This window comes from Cotesia typhae, unplaced genomic scaffold (genome assembly GCF_013202065.1).
Source record: "Cotesia typhae breed Kobodo isofemale line unplaced genomic scaffold, CoteBio_Ctyphae contig_56, whole genome shotgun sequence".
NCBI classification, from domain to species: Eukaryota; Metazoa; Arthropoda; class Insecta; order Hymenoptera; family Braconidae; genus Cotesia; species Cotesia typhae.
This window is the reverse complement of record NW_027423760.1, coordinates 986,300-1,008,485: the sequence shown is the minus strand read 5'-3', so window position 1 is coordinate 1,008,485 and position 22,186 is coordinate 986,300. Positions and strand designations below refer to the sequence as shown.

At 29.2% G+C, this 22,186-nt stretch overlaps 5 protein-coding genes and 1 long non-coding RNA gene across 10 annotated transcripts in view; 4 read left to right on the top strand and 2 right to left on the bottom strand.

Moving 5' to 3' along the window:
- The window catches only part of Wwox (WW domain-containing oxidoreductase), a 28,706-nt gene extending 26,395 nt beyond the window's left edge, over positions 1 to 2,311 (top strand). For both annotated transcript variants that reach the window (XM_074250298.1, XM_074250299.1), the window contains exons 7-8: positions 1,472 to 1,657; positions 1,715 to 2,311. In XM_074250298.1, the coding sequence (XP_074106399.1) occupies positions 1,472 to 1,657; positions 1,715 to 2,168 (640 nt within the window). In that variant the 3' untranslated portion in view covers positions 2,169 to 2,311. The remainder of the gene's footprint in view (positions 1 to 1,471; positions 1,658 to 1,714) is intronic.
- Mrpl15 (mitochondrial ribosomal protein L15) lies at positions 2,249 to 4,377 on the bottom strand. Its single transcript, XM_074250300.1, has 5 exons — positions 4,089 to 4,377; positions 3,862 to 4,016; positions 3,625 to 3,790; positions 3,065 to 3,224; positions 2,249 to 2,620 (listed from the first exon to the last, which is right to left on the bottom strand). The coding sequence occupies exons 1-5, from the start codon at positions 4,194 to 4,196 to the stop codon at positions 2,319 to 2,321; spliced, it is 891 nt and encodes a 296-aa protein (XP_074106401.1). The 5' UTR covers positions 4,197 to 4,377; the 3' UTR covers positions 2,249 to 2,318.
- Positions 4,378 to 6,185: 1,808 nt separating this feature from the next.
- LOC141532097 (xaa-Pro aminopeptidase 3-like) lies at positions 6,186 to 11,264 on the top strand. 2 transcript variants are annotated; one of them, XM_074250267.1, is made up of 5 exons: positions 6,186 to 6,432; positions 7,897 to 8,850; positions 8,919 to 9,281; positions 10,182 to 10,342; positions 11,122 to 11,264. In XM_074250267.1, exons 2-4 carry the CDS (start codon positions 8,172 to 8,174, stop codon positions 10,226 to 10,228), a joined length of 1,089 nt encoding a protein of 362 aa, XP_074106368.1. In that variant the 5' UTR covers positions 6,186 to 6,432; positions 7,897 to 8,171; the 3' UTR covers positions 10,229 to 10,342; positions 11,122 to 11,264. The 2 variants fall into 2 exon arrangements, with proteins under 2 accessions (XP_074106368.1, XP_074106369.1); XM_074250268.1 differs by lacking the exon at positions 6,186 to 6,432 and adding an exon at positions 7,017 to 7,440.
- Positions 11,128 to 13,774, top strand: LOC141532101 (uncharacterized). Its single transcript, XM_074250272.1, has 3 exons — positions 11,128 to 11,264; positions 11,415 to 11,542; positions 13,190 to 13,774. The coding sequence occupies exons 2-3, from the start codon at positions 11,452 to 11,454 to the stop codon at positions 13,660 to 13,662; spliced, it is 564 nt and encodes a 187-aa protein (XP_074106373.1). The 5' UTR covers positions 11,128 to 11,264; positions 11,415 to 11,451; the 3' UTR covers positions 13,663 to 13,774.
- A 2,129-nt stretch (positions 13,775 to 15,903) lies between these two features.
- On the top strand, positions 15,904 to 17,094 carry LOC141532100 (uncharacterized). The gene is made up of 2 exons (XM_074250271.1): positions 15,904 to 16,733; positions 16,814 to 17,094. The coding sequence occupies exons 1-2, from the start codon at positions 16,258 to 16,260 to the stop codon at positions 16,971 to 16,973; spliced, it is 636 nt and encodes a 211-aa protein (XP_074106372.1). The 5' UTR covers positions 15,904 to 16,257; the 3' UTR covers positions 16,974 to 17,094.
- Positions 17,095 to 17,917: 823 nt separating this feature from the next.
- Positions 17,918 to 19,747, bottom strand: LOC141532104 (uncharacterized). Of its 3 annotated transcripts, none has more exons than XR_012480036.1 (4): positions 19,729 to 19,747; positions 18,668 to 18,764; positions 18,177 to 18,601; positions 17,918 to 18,114 (listed from the first exon to the last, which is right to left on the bottom strand). It is a non-coding gene; the product is annotated as an uncharacterized LOC141532104 (long non-coding RNA). The 3 variants fall into 3 exon arrangements; XR_012480037.1 differs by lacking the exon at positions 19,729 to 19,747 and adding an exon at positions 18,871 to 19,004; XR_012480035.1 differs by lacking the exon at positions 19,729 to 19,747 and having other exon boundaries at positions 18,668 to 18,853.
- Between the last annotated feature and the right edge of the window lie 2,439 nt (positions 19,748 to 22,186).

Here is a 22,186-nt window from a genome sequence, read left to right as displayed (position 1 = left end):
GACATTGTAATTATATTTCCGAATAAACGTATGTAAATAAATAAATAAACGCATGTATCAAAACACAGGTTAGTCTACAGCTTGTGACTCTCTAGTATATGAACCGTACACTCTACATAAACTTTTGAATACGGAAGTTCAAGGGTTCTACCTTAATCAAACAATGTGCAGTATTCGCTCTTAAAACTTAAAAATTGATCAATCAATTTTGAGACAAAATTCTATAAGAAAAATTGCTGAAATAAATTGTAAAACAAAAATTAATCTATAGTGAGAAACAATTTGCTTTGAAAAAATTTTAATTACATTTTTTAAACAAAAAAAAATAATTTCTAAAAAAAAATTTTCAAAAATTAAATCTTATTTAAAATTAATTAATTTCTAAAAGAGAAAAAAAAATTCTTTGAAAAATTTCATTTTGAATGAAAAAGTACTAGAATAAATTTTTAAATAAATTTGAGAAATTGTTTTAAGATAGAAAAGATTCAGTTTGGTATAAAGACTCTAAAATTTTGATTTTATTTGAAAAACGACAAGAAAATTAAGCTTTATAAAAAGGGGTTTTTTAAAGATTAAGTTTTTGTTTAATGTAAAAGATTTCTAATTTTAATATAGTGAAAGAGAAAAAATAAATTTAAGTTAAAAGATTAAATTTTATTGTAAGTGAAACGCTTCACAACTGCGTTGTTAATAAGTGATCGAAAAGAACAATACCGAAATAAAATTCTCCGAACTAGACAAAGCAAGTATGTGTCATAAACCTCGATAGCTTTGTGTAGGATTTTGTTATACTAAAAATCGATTTTTCAATGAAAGACAACAAGTCTATATCAAAACCATTTATGGCTACTGGGTTTTACTGTTGTTATTATACTTGTTTGTTACTCAAGGTAGTTGAGGTCACTTGTCTTAGACTAAAAGTTTAATCCTTAAGAAAGAAATAATATTCTAACTACCACCAGCTACCGGGTTTTACTCATATTACATCCGGTTTTAAAATTATTTTTAATTTTGCGAATTTTACATTATTTAAAAAAAAAAGAAAAATTAAAAAAACTTTTCTAAAATTAACTTCCAAAGAATAAACGACACTCAACCAATAAAAATTTTCCCAAGTTAAATTTTTCTAAAAATTAACTAATGACTGAGTATAAATTTTAATTAATTAATTAATTAAAAATTTATTATTCAACATCTTCCATTCTCTCTCTAGGGGTACTTAATGGTTGGGCGCCAATGTAACAGTTTTTAAGCTGCTTAATTGGCCCCTATTAATTAATTGGTTTTGATTTCATTTAGTTGTTCATTTTGTATTTTGTAATTTATTTACAATTAATTAAGGGGCCAATTGTGCAGCTAACAAAACTGTTACAAAAAATAAATCAGCGTTATAAGGCGTGCACTTTTGGATTTTCCAAACTTTTACATCTTAATCTCAATTTAGAAAACTCAGATGAATTTCTTTTTTTAGTGCATTGGATATATTGATATTAAATGCAGGCATTTTCGCACATCCGTATTCATTGACCGAAGATGGTTATGAACAAACATTCCAAGTCAATTATTTGTCTCAATATTATTTAACCGTTCTGCTGGAAGATCATTTGAAAATCAATACTGATAGTAGAATAGTGGTGGTCGCTAGTGAATCACACAGGTAGAGTAAATACAATATGTCAATAAATTCTCAAAACTTACTTTTTTATTTATTTAGGTTCTCATCAATACTAGCAAGAGAAGATATTTATCAATTAAAATTATCTCCGTCTATCTTCAAATATTGGCCGATGGATGCATATAACAACTCAAAGCTTTGTAATATTATGTTTGCTCAGGAACTGGCTAAACGATGGCCATCAGTCAGTGTTTTTAGTTGTCATCCAGGAAATATGGTGTTTTCCGATTTACCCCGTTACTCATGTTTCTACAAAGTTCTGTTTGCTTTAGTAAGACCATTTACAAAATCATTGCAGCAGGCAGCCAGTACAGTAGTATTTTGTGCAACAGCAAGCGAATTAGAAGGCCTATCAAATATGTATTTTAGTAATTGCTATCGTTGTAAATCATCTAACACTTCTTTGAACTCAAGTTTAACTCATAAATTATGGTCTATTAGCAAAGATATGATAGCAACAGCCACCAAACGTACAAATTACAACAGTTTTTAATTATTTAGTGTTTGAATCTAAATATAATGTGTACAAATTATTCAAACAATGTAAAAATAAAAAGAAAAAAATAAACAGGGTAACATTGAAAACAATTGATATTTATTGTACGATTCCAACTGTGATATTAGTTTTCAACACTAACTATATTTAATTAGTATAATATTCTGTGAGATAGTCAGCTGTTGGTTTCAAAATAGCTTTATCTTTTAAACTTATGACCCAACCGGGTGCTAGACCATGAAATACCTGCCGTGGATTTTTATGTTTCGCAAGCATGTTGAATTTAGGATCATTTTCTAATTCCGGTAAAATGTAACCATATTTTTGTGATAAAACAAGTCTTTCATGTGCAACTTGTTGTACATCAGCTAGGTAACCTCGAGAAGCTGCACTACTGTAATATTCTAAGCAATCCATAGGTGGTAGCATTCTTCGAGGAATTGGGCTACCTGAAAATTAAATCACGATTGGATATCATTTAAAAGTTAATAAATATGGACATTCAATAGTTGCTTAATTACAGACATTTGAAAAGAATAAAATTCAAGCGTTTAAAATTTCACTCTTATAAATTTCAGATAACAATAATGTTGAACATATATAAAACACTAAAAAACTTCCTGAACTTTATTATTTTAACAATATTTCTTTAGTTGCTTGTCATCGAAAATTAATAGTTCCATACAATTGCTTCTATTTGCAAAAAAGTAATTTAAATAATGAAAAGATTCATTTAATTGATTTAATTCTTTATGTAAATAAGATCACTAAATATTAAAATAGTTAAAGAGTATCATGGATACAAAAAAGGTATTCAGTGAAATGACTAATATTTAACAATAACTCGTAATGTATTTAATTGAGTAAGATAAAGTAAATATAAAATGCATTACCTCTTTTAAAAAATTTTTTTGTATCTGCTAAGCAATCTAAGCTAATCTTATCATAATAAGCTGTAGTTATCGTTCCTCCATTTTTTTCGATTGTCGCTATTACTGGCTCAGTTGTCCATTGTACCTCAATATTAACTTTGGAACTGAAGTGATCAGCACCCTATTAATTGAAAAACAGCTCTTCAATAAGAGTAAACAATTGTGGTTCTGATAGCTAGTACGTTTAAACTTTCCATAAAATTAGAATTAAATTTAACATAAAAAATGCTTATATTTGATATTGGAAAGATCTAAAAAATTTAGAGCAAAAAATGTTGAGCCAAGATCAGGCACAATTTAACACAACTTCTCAAGTTTTCCTTACATTACCGTGTGATTATAACAAACTCCAAAAATATTTACGTTAAATTGAGCTCTGTTTTAGTCTCACATCATTACGATTAAATCTCTAACAATGTTTTACTTAAAATCAATCATAAATTTAGGGGAATAAATTAATATTGAAAGCTGTCCGTAAAACCCTGACTGTATATTAATAGATAATTGATTTTTATACAAACATCAATAGTGAGTTGAAAACCAGCATGAGTCTGCCTTGTATCGATCGAAAATAAACCAGTATTTATCAAAGTTGCGAGATCAATCGGTTTTGAGATATCAATTCGGTTTGTATCTATAAGCATTTGCAGTTGTTGCAAACTGAATGGAGGATATTGACGCCTCAAACTAAAAAAATTTTTTTCATTAATAGAACATTTATTCAAAAATGCAAAATTTGTATTATGTTAACAACTCACTGGTGATTTTTGTAATATGGTTCGAAACCAAATCTAAGATAAAATGGTCTATTTCCTGTTTCATATCCAAGTCTCATGTAATTCTGTCGTTGACCAGAACCTTTGTTTCCATGACCATGTTTGTCACCGCCGTGTTGACCTCTCCCTCTTTTATTCTGAAAATGGTGCATGATTTTTTTTTTTTAATTACAAGAAAAAAAAAATTATTAATAATAATTGATCGGAACCTTTTTCAATGTACCAGGATTAGCTCGTAAATTTCCCAAACATACTCTAGGTAGTGATTTTAACATCAACAGAGCCAAATCTCGACCACCACTTCCTCCAACTGACATTGTTAATATATTTCGATAAGTAAAAAATTTTCTTAAAAAATTGGTGGTCAGTTTTGTTGTCGTGATTTTTGAATTTGAATCAATTTTTCTCTAAATAAAATTTTCAATTACTTTCACAGTTGCTTTGATTGAAAATGTAGAGAAACTATGTTTAGGTTAGAAACAGTGTGGCCAGATCGTGCGATTTTTTTACCCCCACTTTGTACCGCTTTCAATATAGTCAGATGAGGGCTCACTGTATATGGCCCCACTTGAATTTTTTTTTTATTTTTTTAATTTTTTTCTATTTGAATTATTAGTTCTTCGTTAGTTCTTGATTGTTCGAACATTTAAATTGTTTGTTCGTCTTTTATTTATTTATAATTAATTAAATAAATTTCGATCCTTAAGTTGGCTCCCCTTACCTGGTTGGGCTCACCAAACTTAGCACCCCAAAAATTTTTTTTTTCGAATTTTTTAATTTTCATTCTCACATACCATTAGTTCGTTGTTTGTTCTTTATTGTTCGCCATAAATAATTGTTTGTTCGCTAATTGTTTATTTATAAAAAATTAAATAAAAATGCACTTTTAAATTAGCCCCCTATTTGCTAATTACAAGTTTTTTATGTTTTAATGAGCCTTTCATTATTAATTAACGTTTGTTCTTCCATTATTAACGTTTGTTCTATCGTCAAAGTGTCTTTTTTTGATAATAATTAACAATTTCTTGATGAGCTAAATTATTATGCATACTATTATTGCGCATGCGCCGACTTTGAATTTAAGCGGTTTAGAAATTAAAGTATTAATGAAGGAATCCAAGAAAGTATTATTTAGCTTCAAACCGAGCTTAGTCTATTTAACTAATAATATTACTTGCTCATTCACCAAAAATTGTATACTGATGTCAATAAAGCAATTATTTCATCATAAAACGTCATAATTACAATACATTTTTGATCATGGCCACATGCATGTGTATGTAGAAATTTTATATAATTTTTTCTTTGTAATTAATAATAAAATATTTAAGTATCGCTTGAATTAAATTTTTAGAGAGATGATGAGACATGATTATTCCATAAAAATAGAAAATTTATCAGCATGATTTATTTTTGATTGAGGTAATTTCGGACTATATCATAGATATTAAAGCAAATCTATAAATTATTAACAGTTGTAAAGAAAAAGAAAAAAAACACGCATAAAAAGATTCAAAATCAATCTCCTTTTTTTTTAATTTTATATTTTTGGAATGTTCAACTCGTGTATTTACAGTTGAACATTCCAAAAGCATAAAATTAAAAAAAAAGGAGATTGATTTTGAATCTCGTTATGCGTGTTTTTTTTTTCTTTTTCATTTGCAACTGTTAATAATTTATAGATTTGAATGAAAAAATTTGAAAAAAAAAATTTAAATGAAAAAAATTCGAAATTTACGTTTCCATATTAGAATAAGCTTGGTTGGAAGATAAATAATAATAATTTCTAGAGTTCTTTTTTTTTTATTTTTACTTTGATTCTGGGAAGAACCGCTTCAATGTAGGCGTGTACGCAATGCTAGTATACATGATAATGTAGCTGATGAATAAATTGTTAATTATTATAAAAAATCGACACTGACGATAGAACAAACGTGGATAAATACTGAAAGGTTCATGAAAACATAAAGCACTTATAATTAGCACATGGGGGGTTAATTTGAAACTGCAGATATACATGTAATTAACAACATATCGAATTTTGACATTATTATAGAATGACGAAGATAAAGCAATTAATTATATAAGTAATTATTGATCAATTTATTAATTATAAGAATAGAAATGGAACTTTACTGCCAATGTAAAAGTTGGAAAAATTTTTTTAATCTCATACAATTCATGAAAACTTTACATTAATAAGATCATCATCAATAAAGTTGTACATTTTTGATTATCTATTATTAATAAGATTTTTGTTTTACTTTTTTGTATGAATATAATCCATAATGAGTTGTTTATATATCGCGCTACCAGTTATTGTTTAATGTACTATACAGTGAGTTCAATTTAATTCATCAAGGTAATTTTCTATGTAGCGAACATCGATCGCTCTCATAGAAACTTATAATTACTAATTGTTTTTCAATGACGTGCAACGTGTGGAGTGGAAATAATAACAAAATGCTCATTATTTAAACATTTTCTGTAATATTTCAGTGATAGTTATTTATGATAAATAGTGAAAAAACATCCATAGTTATTTCTTTAAAAGTGAGTATAAAACGATTATTATGAATACTATATTATTATGACATAATCCTCCTATTTATTTACTCCGGAAATTTGAATGAAAAATATATTATTCATTTTATATATTACTAGCCGTTATCCGCCCGCATTGCTGGGCGTATGATAAGGTTGTATTCTTAAATCTAGATTTGAAATTTGGTAGGAATATTTCTTTCACCACGTAGATATCAGCTACAAAATTTATAGACACTATTAATTGTAAAAGAATTAATTTCGAAAATCACATACTAACGAAATTTACGATTCACTTTTTAATTAACAAAGTTCTCCTACTTTTTTACTTCATTTTAAACGCTAACTCTTGATTCTCTACGAATATCCTGTCGAAAATTATTGTCAAAAATTCTAATTTTTCATTGTTAGCACCCCCGCAATCTCTTTATAGGGTTCAATTTTGCATATTTCATGTTTAACTATTCTTTACACAGCAAAAGAAACATTTCATTCCGAATTTCAAGCTTATAGGAACTACAGTTGGAAAATATTAATTTTCCATTGTTTACGCCCCCGCAATCCCCTTTAGGAGTATAATTTCATAAAATTTGTTCTTAGCTGATCTCTACTTAACGAAACAAATATTCCTGCCAAATTTTAAGTCTTTAAGCTATATATAGTTCCAAAGATATCGTAATGAGTCACTATATACATAGAAAATCTCTTATATATAGATAGATTATACTTATACGAATTATACTTATAATGTTAAACAATTGACTTTTACCACGAAATTATTATAAATTTTATTTTCAACAATTATCAAGACTATTCTTTCTTAAGTTTTCAATAGTCAGATTCGAAACTCCCGCTCAGTACCACCGTCAGCTGTTCCCCACAACAATTCTCTGTATTTTGATTTACGCTCCATATTTTTATTTAAATAATTAGTTTAATGATAGTGCTCGAAGATTTTACTTAAAAAAATGTTCAAATTTATTAAGCAGTGTCGAAAGTTTCGGTTAGAGAGTTTAAGTAAGATATTGTTAATTTTTTCATTTTACATTTTTATATTTTTCTAACGACTGAAACTAGGTTATACATTTATATTTTTTTTATTATTGTGATTATTGGTGATGTTGGAAATAGTTGTTCATACTTTTATTTTTATTAAACAATAATTACATATTATTTTAATTAACGTCATTTATAAATTATGAAATTTTTATGATACTAAAATCAGCAGACATCTGATAATTTTTGAGATTATTATAACAAATCAATGATGATAGAAAAAAAATATTCTTAAAAATTCTCACTGATAATTTTTCTTAATTTCTATATGTGGAGTTTTGTTACTAAATTTTTTTTTATAATAATCTAATTGTTATAAAAATCTAAAAAATTGGTAAAGTCTGCTAATTTTAGTAACATAAATTTTTATATTAATAAAAAAGAAGTAAAATACTGATAAATTTTTTTTTTCAACAGGAATACAGCAGCTAGTTGATAATTATTCAACAATAATATCATAAAACTCAATCACCCGAAACCCATCATGCGATTATCATCACACACAGTTGTACGGCCAACCAACCTCACAAACACATCCTCACCTTGTAAAACCCGGTGAATTGGTACCTGGAATAAAGTTAGATGAGCTCAAAATTCGTAGAACAAAATTAGCGGATTATATTATAAAAAATTTCTCTTCAAAAGATGTAGACTCTCATATTGTAATAATACCATCCGCGAGCAAAGTTTACATGTCCGACAAGATTCCCTACGTCTTTCGCCAGAACTCAGATTTCTTGTATTTCACGGGCTGTCAGGAACCCGACAGCGTCTTGTTGATGACAATTGACAGTGATAAGGTGTTATGTACCCTGTTTGTGCAAAAGAAAGATCCCAAGTCTGAGCTGTGGGATGGATCGCGAACTGGAAGTGAGGCTGCTGCTGAAATGTTCGGAGTTGATCAGTCGCTGCCGGCTTCAGACTTTGATTCTTACTTGAGTTCAATGGTTAATAAGTACAAGTCTAATGCATCAATCTGGTATGATAACCATGACATTATTCACAATGAATTTCATAAAAAAATATCTACGTTAGGAATACTAGCAAGTACGGGTCGATGTCGGCTGCCCTCGACGTCGATCAAGAATATTTTTCATCAAATTCGCTTGATCAAGTCACCGGCTGAGATTGAGTTGATGCAGAAGAGTTGTGATATCGCGTCGGAAGCTATTACAAAGACAATAAAAGTCTCCAAAGCTGGTATGACAAAGCATCAATTGTTTGCTACGGTGGATTATGAATGTCGGATGAATGGAGCCGAATTTTTGGCATATCCTCCAGTTATTGCTGGCGATAGAAATGCTAATGTTATTCATTATATTACTAATAATCAAATTTTAAATAATGGCGATATGGTTTTAATGGATGCTGGTTTGTATTTTTTATTTCATTTCAACATAATTTTCCTTGTTCACTAATTGTTATGTTATATATTTTAGGATGTGAGTATCATGGATATTCATCAGACATAACAAGAACTTGGCCTGTCAGCGGTACCTTTAATCCTCAACAGAAAATTTTATATGAAATAGTTCTCGAAGTACAAAAATCACTTATCAATAAATTGAAAAACCTTCCAACCTTGGATAAATTATTTTATGACATGTGCGATTTATTGGGTAAAAGATTGCAAGAGATTGGTTTGATACCTAAGAATTTCTCACATGATAAATTAGTATCCACTGCTTTTACTTATTGTCCGCATCATGTAAGTCATTATTTGGGAATGGACGTTCATGATACTAGGAAAATTCCACGGAGTATTAGAACGCAGCCTGGAATGATTGTCACCGTTGAACCAGGTAATATATACTTATTAATAATTATAGTTATTACTAGCCGTTACCCGCCCGCTTTGCTGGGCGTATGATACGGTCACGTATTCTTAAATCTAGATTTGAAATTTGGTAAGATTATTTCTTTTACAACGTAGATATCAGCTACAAAATTTATAGACACTATCAATTGTAAATGAATTAATTTCGAAAATCACCTAAGGTAAGAGCCCCAGTACCCGCTCACTCCATGTATTTGTATATCTATATTCGCAAATATACATGTACTGGTACATGAACAGGTACTGGGTCTCTTACTTTACTAAGAGGATTTATGATTCACTTTAATTAACAAAGTTCTCCTACTTTTTTACTTCATTTCAAACGCTAACTCTTGATTCTCTACAAATATCCTGTCGAAAATTATTGTCAAAAATTCTAATTTTTCATTGTTAGCACCCCCGCAATCTTTTTTTAGCGTTCAATTTCGCATAGTTCATGTTTAGCTGTTCTTTCCACAACAAAAGAAACATTCCTTCCGAATTTCAAGCTTATAGGAATTACAGTTTGAAAATATTAATTATCCATTATTTACGCCCCCGCAATCCCCTTTAGGATTGGAATTTCGTAAAATTTGTTCTTAGTTGACTTCTACATGACAAAAGAAATATTTCTATCGAGTTTCGAGAATGTAGGAGCTGTAGTTTGGAAATATCAATTTTTCATTGTTTACGCCCCCACAATTCTCTTTAGAGCCGGAATTTCGTGAAACCTTAGCTGATCTCTACTTAACGAAAGAAATATTCCTGCCAAATTTAAGTCTTTAGGCCTTATAGTTCCAGAGATATCGTGATGAGTCACTATATACATAGAAAATCTCTTATATATGTATAGATTATTATTATATGAAATATATAATTTTTCTAGCCACCGGAGTACATGTTATCAATCTTTGTGGTGAGACTCATCTGTGATTCAATCCAATTTAGATCATCTGGAGTATCAATGGAGTATATTTTTTTGTTACTTTGAAATCACTTGTTTCCGAAATTTTTTAATCAAAATTCCTTGGTCATTTTCAATTTACTGTAAGTAAAAATATTTTTTAAATTTGTTTTCAAATACATCAATCCTAACCACTATTGTATTTCCATCGCATATTATTAGTGGTACTTAAGCAATAAAACACGTCGAAATATTTAAATTTGTTCATATGCCAATTTATGATACTGAAATTAGCAGACATGTAATAATTCTTATGATTTTTATAATTGAAAAAATTATTTTAAAAAAATTAAAAAAAAAAAATTGCGCGTCTAGATAATTTGAAAAACTGTAAGTACAATTTTTTTAAATATTTTTGTTTCCACTAATTTATTTCTGAAATAAAACCTTAAATTTGACAGGTGTCTGCTGACTTCAGTATCATATCAATTTATACACCTATTTACGTTGAATTATACAAAATAAAAAGAAAATATATTTCCAAAATTTTTAATATCCTAATTTACAAAGCTACGATTGATTTTGTTAAGTAATGAGTTGACTGTTAATGAATATACAGACATAGTTGGACCACGAATAATACTGTTATATATATTATACTGTGAATTTTTAAAATATCAAACAATTATACTTGTGAATAGATTAAGCTCAGTGTCTGATATACCTTCGATTCGTAGTACTTTTAGAGGGGAATAGTTATGAATTAAAGTTAGAACTATCTTAGGTTACGCTGAGAGTACAAGCGATCTGAGCAGCAACACTACTTCCACGACAAGATAGTTTAACTTAATTTGAAATAATTCATTCAAAAATTATGAATAAAAAAATTTAATAGATATTTATTGATGTTCTTTCTTTTCAGAGAGAAATATTGCTGTTGAAATCTGGTGTTCAAAAACTAGTATGCTGTACACTCACCAAGGAAATATGTTACCTACCGAACTCTGGATATATTAATCTAATAATTTGTCAAGCAAATGTACCATCATTGAATTTTAATTATTTGTAAGTACACTATATCTCTACGATAGTAAAAGTGATTAAAAAAAATTATCATTTTTTTGTTTTTATTTTACATGTTTACATGTGTTTGAGATATATTCATGATAATATTAATTAATTATTTATGTTAATTATTTTTTTTTTATATTACAGGTTATTTATTGTTGACCGTAGCTCATTTATATCAATCATGAAGAGTACAAGTGTATTGTGGCACCAATTTCAACTTAAGAATCTAATTTTACGATTCATAGTTTATAATATCGATACTGATTTGCATGGTAAGTCTTGCATTTTAATATTAATCCATATAAATCCGAGTATATCAAATTTTGGATTACACATGTTGAAATTCAACTTTAATTCTCACTTAGAGATTATGGGCCAGTTTTTCAAATGATGTGTTTTATTCAAATCAATTTTTTTCTTTTGTTTTTATTTGGTTAACATAGGAAAAGACTGTGTTTTAACAAAAAACATCGTTTGAAAAACTGGCCCTAAATTTTAAACTATTGTACCTCAAAATGAAGTTAATTACCCTGATAGCCACCTTACCTATAACTTACTGTCAATCTACGTCCGCAATTTGAAGCAAACTTGACGGAAAGAGTTGGCAAAGCGAGCGATTACCTATTAGTTACCTATAACTTACTCTGCAAATAGACGTCAAAACTTGCTATACAAGTATTTCCTTCAAATTGTAGTAAAGTTGAAAGGAAATTTAACTACAAGTTTGATTGTTAACTTGTATTCAAGTTGCGGCCGTAGATTTCCGTCAATTTGCTTACAAGTGTTGTTGAAAGAAGAATTACCGCCAACTTGATGTATAAATTAACCGTAACTGCTGGAAGTCAACACTTACTGAGAAAGCGCTGGCTATCAGGGTATCTAAGGTAATATATCAGTAAAATGATTTAAATTTATCATAAGTCAATAAGTTCATTTTCAATTAAAATCTTCCCTGATAGCCAGCGCTTTCTCAGTAAGTGTTGACTCCCAGCAGTTACGGTTAAGTTATACATCAAGTTGGCGGTAATTCTTCACTCAACAACAGTTGTAAGCAAATTGACAGAAATCTACGGCCGCAACTTGAATACAAGTTAACAATCAAACTTGTAGTTAAATTTCCTTTCAACTTTACTACAATTTGAAGGAAATACTTGTACAGCAAGTTTTGACGTCTATTTGCAGAGTAAGTTATAGGTAACTAATAGGTAATCGCTCGCTTTGCCAACTCTTTCCGTCAAATTTGCTTCAAATTGCGGACGTAGATTGACAGTAAGTTATAGGTAAGGTGGCTATCAGGGTTACGGCTTATTTAGTTAACGATGTCAACTTATAGAAGCAGTGCAGCCGATCGTGGGTAAAAAGAGCCCGACTTTGGGGACACTCTCATCTGAGCATATTGAAAATGGCATAGTGGGGGATCACTTTACCCACGATCTGACCGCACTGCTTAGATGTTCAATATCAATTTGTTATCAATGACATCAAACGTATAGATCAGTAAATAAAAATTATTTTAGTTTATTAATAATTTATTTCTAATTTTGCGAACATATTCAATTCAATTAATATACTGATTAAAATAATTTTACAACATATATGCGTATCATATATACATAACTTTGCGCTATGTCCTAGTATATGCTTATGGACAAATGACAAACGACGATTGTCTCTTTAATACTTATTGCAATAAGTTCTCTGTGATTTGGTTTCAAGTATAAAAAAATAATTTCATTGTTTTAATCCACAAAGTTGAATTTTTTTTTAATTAAATGAATTATTTTTATTTTCAATATTCCATTTTTAAATTTTAGTTGAAACAATAATTATTATGAATTAATGTATACGTCTTATTAAGTAAGTGATATTAACCTCTTGGATATCAGTCATTTAATTACTAATTATTTTTTTTTCTTTAGGATATCCTGTCAAGTATATTTGCATAATGCCAGCGGTATCAGCAGTGTCTGTTCATTTAGCAGTTAATGCATTAAAAAAATACATAAAGTATTTTCAAACAGAGAAATTACCAGAACACAGCTCGAGAGTATGGCAAGATATTTCGGATGAACTAAAAGGATTATGGAAGTTCCCGGCTGTAAGGGTTAATGTACGACAGGATAGAAGAAAAATCTTAACACTTGCTCGAGAAGAATGCGGAATTTTTATTGGTGGTGAAGAAAATATTTCCCCTACTGTGAATGATTCAACTTCTAGTCAGGATAACTCTACTAAATATGATTTAAATGATGATAATATTAGTAATGATGATGATGATGAAAAGAAAGATAATCTTGAACCTAGTGATAGTGACGACGATGATAAGCGCGAAGATTTCCATGTAACAATTACCAGAGAGCTATGGAACGACATGAAATGTCAAAACCATTAGTTTATAAAGGACGCAAGTACTATGGTTTTGAACCTGGCGTATGGACAAATATTGTTTCACTTGCTTTTTGGGAACAATACCGTATTAAGTGTGCTTTTGTATTTAAAAATGGCAAAATCAATAAGACTGGTGTTAATTATGCAGCCATGAATGGACGATGCAATGATAAATCTTGTCGTAATTCTGTTCGTGGGATAATTAAAGATCCTCCTTCCGAAGAAGGGCCAGTTGTTATTACCATGAAATGTCGAGATACACGTTTTTCTAAGCATGCTGATGTGGCACGTCCTCTTAATGGTAAAAAACGGAAGGAAGTTCAACAAAAACTATTGCGATTTGGCGTTTTGGGTTGGAGAAAAGAAGAAGCTAGAAATATTTTAAAACCTGGAGATACTGGATCACCTTTTTTATATAACTCTGGTACACTTCACCAAGCTAAAAAAGAAGCTGCTGATAAAGAGCTTGGAATTCATCCTGACGATTCAAGAGACATGATATTAGCCATACGCAAGATGAATCAAGATCCACTGTATATGAATTCTATTTTATGGATCGGTGATTCGCCATTCTTTGTATTCTATGCAACTCCTACACAATTCCATACTTATGCAGAATATTTGCGTATTACTAAGCTATATTCAGAAATAGGTATTGACGCATCTGGTGGTGTAGTTCAAAGATTAACAGAATCTCGCGATAAGAAAACCGGCCACGTATTTTTGTACCAAATTGTTATCAATTTTGATGGTAATTCAATTCCAGTTTATCAAATGTTATCTGAAAAGCATAGTGCAAGATTTATTTCATTTTGGCTGTCTGAATGGGTCGAACAAGCTGGATTACCACAACAAGCAGTCTCTGACGGATCTCGAGCTCTTTTAAATGCAATGTCATTAGCATTTAATGGTAAATTTCTGAAGGAATACATAAACTTTGTTTTTGAAAATTTAATTACCAATACTAATTTACGACCACGTACTTTTATAAGATTAGACACAGCACACTTTATACACGCAGTTAGCAGATGGAAATGTCTTCAGTCTGTGCTCCATAAAATCGTTAAATCTTTTTTTTTTATATTGTGTAGCTCTGATGATTGATTGTAACCAACTATCTGTATTAGAAGAAATTTTTATACTGACATTAATAGTATGTAGTACAGAATTTGAAGATTCTATTATAGCTATGGGTGACCGTATGATTACTGCAGAAGAAGCTAGAAAAAATTTAGAAGAAGTAATTGCAAAGCGGAATCCTGATCTTACTATTATCGACTCTGTTGAAATTGATCCCGAAAAAACGATTATATTTGAAGAATTATTATCGAAAGCTGTTGATAACAATAGATGGTCAGTATCCCTTTTAGAATGGATTGAGAGTCTTTGCAGAAAGGTCAACACTGTAATCTTTATTGGTCAGAAGTTAAACTCTCATTATGTCCCAGACCTGTACTCTAATCTTATTGACAAAATCAAAGATTTTCCACTTTGGACAAATGTATGTACACCTGATACAATGTCACGACCAACATCTGGTTATGTAGAGGCGGATTTTAAGAACTTGAAAATGAATTTAAAAAAAAAAGTAAAACTACCTACAACTGTAAACAAATTCTTAAAATTACACATTGCTGATATTCTAGGTGGTGTCAATATATTTCGATCAAAACTGACTAAATTTGTGGTCAATAACGATGAAGAGCAGAAAAAACCTAAAGAAGAGAACTTGTATGAAAATTGGAAAGGGTTAGGAAAGAGCGAGACTAACCGAGATCATGATTGGGTACCGGATTATGTAAATGCATCGAACCAGGAGGATCAAAATGATTTATTCACCATGCCGGAGAATCATATTGAATTTTCTGATAATATAAATGTATCAAAAGACAAAAATGACCAAAATAACTCTGTGACTACGTCTGAGAATCATAATGATCACAATTATAGTGCAAGTTTTAAAGAGGATAACAAGGATCTTAATATAAATATTAGTCCTATTAACGTAGAAGATAATATTAGTTTTGATGTAGAACGATCAACAATTGACTGTAAAACAATGAGCATTACATCCTCAGATACTATAGATGATAATATTTTAAATTTATCATCATCCATGAACTTTTCCGATGAAAATGATCCTAGTAAATTAAATAGTTCACATGAAGTACAAAATAATGAGAATAAAATTACTCGAGAATTTTGACATTGAAACCAGATAGTGATCCTTTATCTCTTGCTTTGGAAAATATGATGAAACAAAAATCTATAAATAAAAAAGTTGGTTCATTATTTCAAAAGTTGTCCAGAAGCTGCATTATTAAACAATTTAGTGGATGAGAAAAAATCTAAATGTATCAAGAAACGCAAGGACTTTCTATTATGTAATGGTAATAAAACCGGTCCGGTTGAATTTGAAGGAAAGAAGTGGACAGCATTGAATACTTGTCCCTTTGACACTATATCTCAAATTATATTTACCGTTGCAATAGATAATACTCATTATCATAATTTCATAACTAATTCGAATCTTTCAATATTTAAATTTTTAAAACACTTTATAAAAACCGGAGCAACGAAAGAAGTATATCAACATCGTATGTCTATCTTAAATCCTATTTATGCTGAAAATGAAATCAAAGAGGATGTTACGAAAATCATGATTGCTCCAAGGATTAATTGTACGGACAATATTATCAAGCTCTGGAAGATATTATCTGAAGATGCACCCAGCGTTATTGAATCAACAGTGTGTTCAAGTAGTTTGTGTCAAGTTTTTACACGAGCTCTTCCAGTTGTTAGTGCCAATCATTCGATAATTTCTCGACAAGGCTTTACTGCTCTTGAAAAGGCTCTGCAGTTCTATCATAAAATTTACAACGTCCGTTGCCGATTTTGCAACAAAGCTATAGCAACTCGTTTTACTGTTCCTAAAGAATATCTATTTATAGAATTAGATATACGTGACAATAGCACTACAAAGAAAGTAAAAATGTGTAGGTTGAGTGACCTTCCTATTCATTTGAACCTGAAACTTAACAGTGATGATGGATCTGAAATAAATCTACGCTATCGGTAAATTTATTGCTTTTTATAACATTTGTATTTTATGGACACTGGTATAACTAATTCATTACAAATTTATCAATTTTCAGATTATCTGGAGTAGCAGCGTATGTAACGGGTCACTACTTTGCTTACTGCCGACGATTAGGAGGTAATTGGGTTACTTACAATGATATGTCTGCAAAACCTGAATCAGCGCCTGCTCATGTTGATGTTCAACCTCATGGAGCATTTTATATCTTGGAATAATATATGAATAATGGAAATAATATATTACATGAAGTTACTTATTAAATTTATATGAATGTTATGCTTATATAAATAATTTTATCTAAATAAAAAACAAAATATATATATATATATTATAAAATATTGTTTAAAAATATTCTTTTTACGAGTAACAATATGGCAAAATACACATGTATTGATACTACACATATGCATTAATAAATAATACTCTTTATTTATGCAAATTAAGTTGCATGGAGCGATTTAGTTTTCGCATTTTCAACAGATGAATGCTTTGACAATTTCTTATTTTTTATACTTATTGTTTATCATTTCGCATTCAATCAACCGTAGTAATCTTTAACAATTTGATAAATTATTGATATTATTGAATATTGAATATTATTACTTATATATTGATTTTTTAACTTTCTGAATATTTTATTTTTTAATTGCAATAAAATTGCAAGTGTTAAACAACTAAGCCAGTGTCAGTAACTGGGTCTTTTACCTTATGCACTACTTGAATTATACACGCTAATATTGTTAGATCAGAAACATTATTTATAATCATGGAAGAGATTATATACTTGATAATACAACTATTAAAATTATAAAATAAAGTTATTTAATGAAAAACACTGCAATTATTCTAATTGTAATGAATAAACTTCGTGACTTCACAAATTTCTTATACCAGCGGGTAATTCTTATAGACACGGGTGCTTGTTTTCTGATAAAATTAATAAAAAATAATTAATGTAAGCAAAAGTAAGAATACTAGCGAATAAAAAAAGAACAAAAAATTTTTTCAACTTGCTAGTTTGTTAAATTCAGTTCGATTTTCTAGAAATTTAAACTACTACGTCAAATTGAAGTGCCAGGTTAATTACATCACTAATTTTTCTTAAATCACCAGCGCTCGTAAGGAACTAAGGATTTTTAGAAAATACAATTAAACTTAATTGTTTTGTACAGATAAATTTTTTTTTCCATAAAGAAGAAATGAGTATACACCTTGATTAAAATTAGTTACACATTTTCCTTTTATATCTAATTCATTCATCAGTTTCCATCTCTTGAGTCTCTTCAGGATTTTCCGCGTCAGCTTCCTCGCTCGGGACTGGCTTAACCAATCTTCTTGACCTAAATATTTCATTGCCTAAAAATCAATCGTGAGAATTAGTATTTTGTTCAAAAGTAATTTAAAATGAAAATACTTACCATTAAAAATTTCCGTCAGGTCCCAGATTTTGAAATTGTGAGATTTGTGGTCACCACCGACAGCGATAGTGAACGGACTGTTTGGAGATAAATGAAGACACTGAATGGCTCCAGATTAGTTTCTGTTTCCCACACGGGTTCCAATAACTGTGGACTCAATGCGTCCCATACTTTAACTACTCCATCATCAGATGCGGATACTAAAAATCCTGCACACGAAGAACTGAGCGATAGACCAGTTATTTCTTTATCGTGACCTTTTATTTCCCTCAAGTGCTGTCCTTGCCGAATGTCACTGAATTACAATACTTACAAAGAAATAACTGGGTTCAAAATGATTCCACAAAACACGTTCAACTTCTCCTGTAGTTTCCCACGTTTTGAATGTATCGCTCGTTCAACAGTCAATAAATAATTTCGCGGTTCTAAAAATAATTATTTTCATTATTTATTTACCTTTAAAAAATATATTTGTTAAATTAAATATTTACTTGTCTTCAGATCCAGCGAGTAACATATAAGATTTCTTCGGATGCCACTGAAGTGCTCCAACTTGTTCGTTAAACTACCTACAATAGATCGCTGAAACTGACGGTTTTTCATTTTTGAGCAGGAGTAATAATATAATTAATGATTAATTAATAAATAGTATTAAATATTTTTGAGTATAATAATAATAACATGGATATATAACCTTAAAATTAAACTATAAACATTAGGGCGAACATGAAATTGTCGTAATGAGGATTCATGTAAACACAGCTTTTAGTGGATTCAACGACCACCGATGACGTCATAGTGCAACAATTTGCATGCAAATAGTTTTTTCTTATTAATTATTAGAAATATTGCAAAATTATAATTTTTTTCTTTTAATCAATAGAGCAAATTGAGAACAATTCTTTGAACAAAAAAATTTTGAAAAAGTGGATATTTTATGTTTTATAGTAAAATTAAATTTTTTAAAAATTAATAAAAAATTAACTAATAGTAATAAGAGTGGGGCAATTACGGATTCTAATAGAGCATTTAAAGAGCAATTGATTGGCATATGGTTTAATTGAAAAAAATTATTCTACGCTAACTTTCTTCCGGTCGAATAACTTATTTTAAATTTCCTTGTTGTCACTGTGATTGAAAAAAACCGGCTTAAACATAAAATTGACGCATGCGCAACACATGTATTTTTGAATACTTATTCAGCTAAGTAAAAATTAATAATTAAAGAAAAACAGACACTTTGACGATAGAACAAACGTTAATAATGGAAGAACAAACGTTAACTAATAATGAAAGGCTCATTAAAACATAAAAACTTGTAATTAGCAAATAGGGGCTAATTTAAAAGTGCATTTTTATTTAATTTTTATAAATAAACAATTAGCGAACAAACAATTATTTATGGCGAACAATAAAGAACAAACAACGAACTAACTAATGGTATGTGAGAATAAAAATTAAAAAATTCGAAAAAAAAATTTTTGGGGTGTTAAGTTTGGTGAGCCTTAAGGTTGGTCAAGTGGTTGTACTAAACATTGTCATGTCGCGCTACCTGATTGCCAGCAGGCTAGTCATGGAAATCAAGAGTAAAACAGATTTTTTAAATTGATGCAATGAAAATCTAATAGATGGCGGATAACTGCGCATTTTATAACTTGACATTGATTTTATAGCATTTGAGGGTCTATACCTGAAAGCATGTCTTTTATATAGTCGCATATGAGTGCTCCATTACACTTTAGTCTTATAATGTTATTTTAAATATTTTTATTATTGATCAGAAAAATATAACAATCATACAATCATTGATATTTTAAATAATTATATAGTGGATTTGTTTATAATAGTTTAAATAAATAATTTCCGAAAGATGTAAATTAATTTGGAGTGAGAAATTGAAAATAATAATAATAATAGCTGATCGGTTGTGTGAATCCGTAAGGAAAGAAAAATAATATTCATAAACTTTGAAACATGAAATATTTTTATTCGTGATTAATTATTACTCATCAACAAAATCTTGGTTATATAAATAGAAATAAAAATAATATTTTGTTATAAATATAAGCATTCCAATTTCAATATCCTGTGATCACTTGAATTGGCATGATTTCAAAATTTATAAAAGTTTCTGTTTTTTGGAGTATAATAATATATAATTGTTATAGTGTACTATAAAAATATTCAAAAATTGGATTTAATATATGCTATCACTTTCGTAAGTAAACATTTTTCTTAATTATTCAGTAGTTTTTAATAATCCAATCTTATCTTATCATAATAAAACTTTAAAAGATACGATCATTAATAAACACGTATTCGCTGCTAATTTACAATACAATTCCTTCGAATGTGATTTTTTCACGGTATATAAAAATTATGTTGATAATTTTAAAACGACACCGAAGAATGGACAACCGAGAGCAAAAGGACTAATTTGTATCATTCTATAATTTTTGTGAAGAATAATGTCAGTACATTCAGATAACTATAACAAAGGCTAGTTAATAATTACTGGAAAACTTTCTGGTACGGATAGCCCAGACTTATATAAAAATTATTAAATATTTTTATGGCTCAGCCAATTTAATTATATTAATTCTGTCCTCTGAATAAAATTTCAATACTTTTCTTGGCATCAGTAAGCCGTAATCAGTCTAAATTATCTGTTATTATCGCTATGCAGCTTAGTTGATAATATTGATGAAAGCTAGTCAATAATTACCGGAAATTTCCTGGCACGGATAGCCCAGACATATAAAAATTGTTGAATATTATTATTGCTTATATGTTTTTATTATCATAACAAATGCTACTTGATCATTATTTAGAATCTTCCTAGCACGGATGACCCAGACAATCAAAAAAGGAATATTTTAATTTTTTAGCCAATTTGATTTCAACAATTAAGTTTTCTGAATAATATTCGACACTTTTCTTGGCAACGGTAGTCCATTAGTGGCCCAAAACATCAATAATTTTTACTACTCAGCCCAGTTAATAATATTGATAAAGGGTGGTAATTAAATACCAAGATACTTCCTGACACGGATAGCCCAGACTTATATAAAAATTATAGAATATTTTTTTGGCTCAGCCAATTTAATTACATTAATTCTGTCCTCTGAATGATTCTCTTGACTTCGTTTGACAACAGTAAGCCGTGATTATTCTAAATTATCTATTATTATCACTTTGCAGCTTCGTTGATAATATTGACAAAAGCTAGCTAGTAATTATTGAAAAACTTCTTGACACGGGTGACCGGAAACGATATAAAAACTATTGAATATTATTATTGCAGAACCATTTATGTTATGACAATAATGGCTAGATAGTAATTATTGAGAATCTTCCTGGCACGGATGGCCCAGACAAACAAAAGAAATTGAATTTATTTATTTCTCAGCCAATTTGATTATATTAATTGAATCTTCTAAATAATTTTAAAGCCTTTTTTGGCAATGGTAGTCCATTACTAACCTGAAAAATCAATAATTTTTATTGCCCAGTCTAGTTAATAACATGGAGAAAGGGTGGTAATATATTACTAAAAAACATTCTAGCACGGATAGCCCAGACCTATTTAAAAATCATTGAATAATCTTATTTTTTAACGAATTTAATTATATTTATTCAGTCCTTTGAATAATTTGTAAGACTTCTCTTGGCAACGGTAAGCGTATTAGCCTAAATTATCTATCATTATTACTATGCGCTTTGTTAGTAATATTGATAATTGCTAGCTAATAATTACTAAAAAACTTCTTCGCACGGTTGACCTAAAGCAATATAAAAACAATTGAATTTTAGTATTGCTTAGTCCATTTGATTATATTGGTGGACTCCTTCTAATAATTTTTACGACTTTTCTTTGCAACAGTAAACCGTAATTAGTCTAAATTATCTATAATCATCATTTTGCAGCGTATATTGACAATATTGGTAAAGGCTACCTAATAATTACTGAAAAATTTTCTTAGACGGGTGGCCTGGAACAATATAAAAAT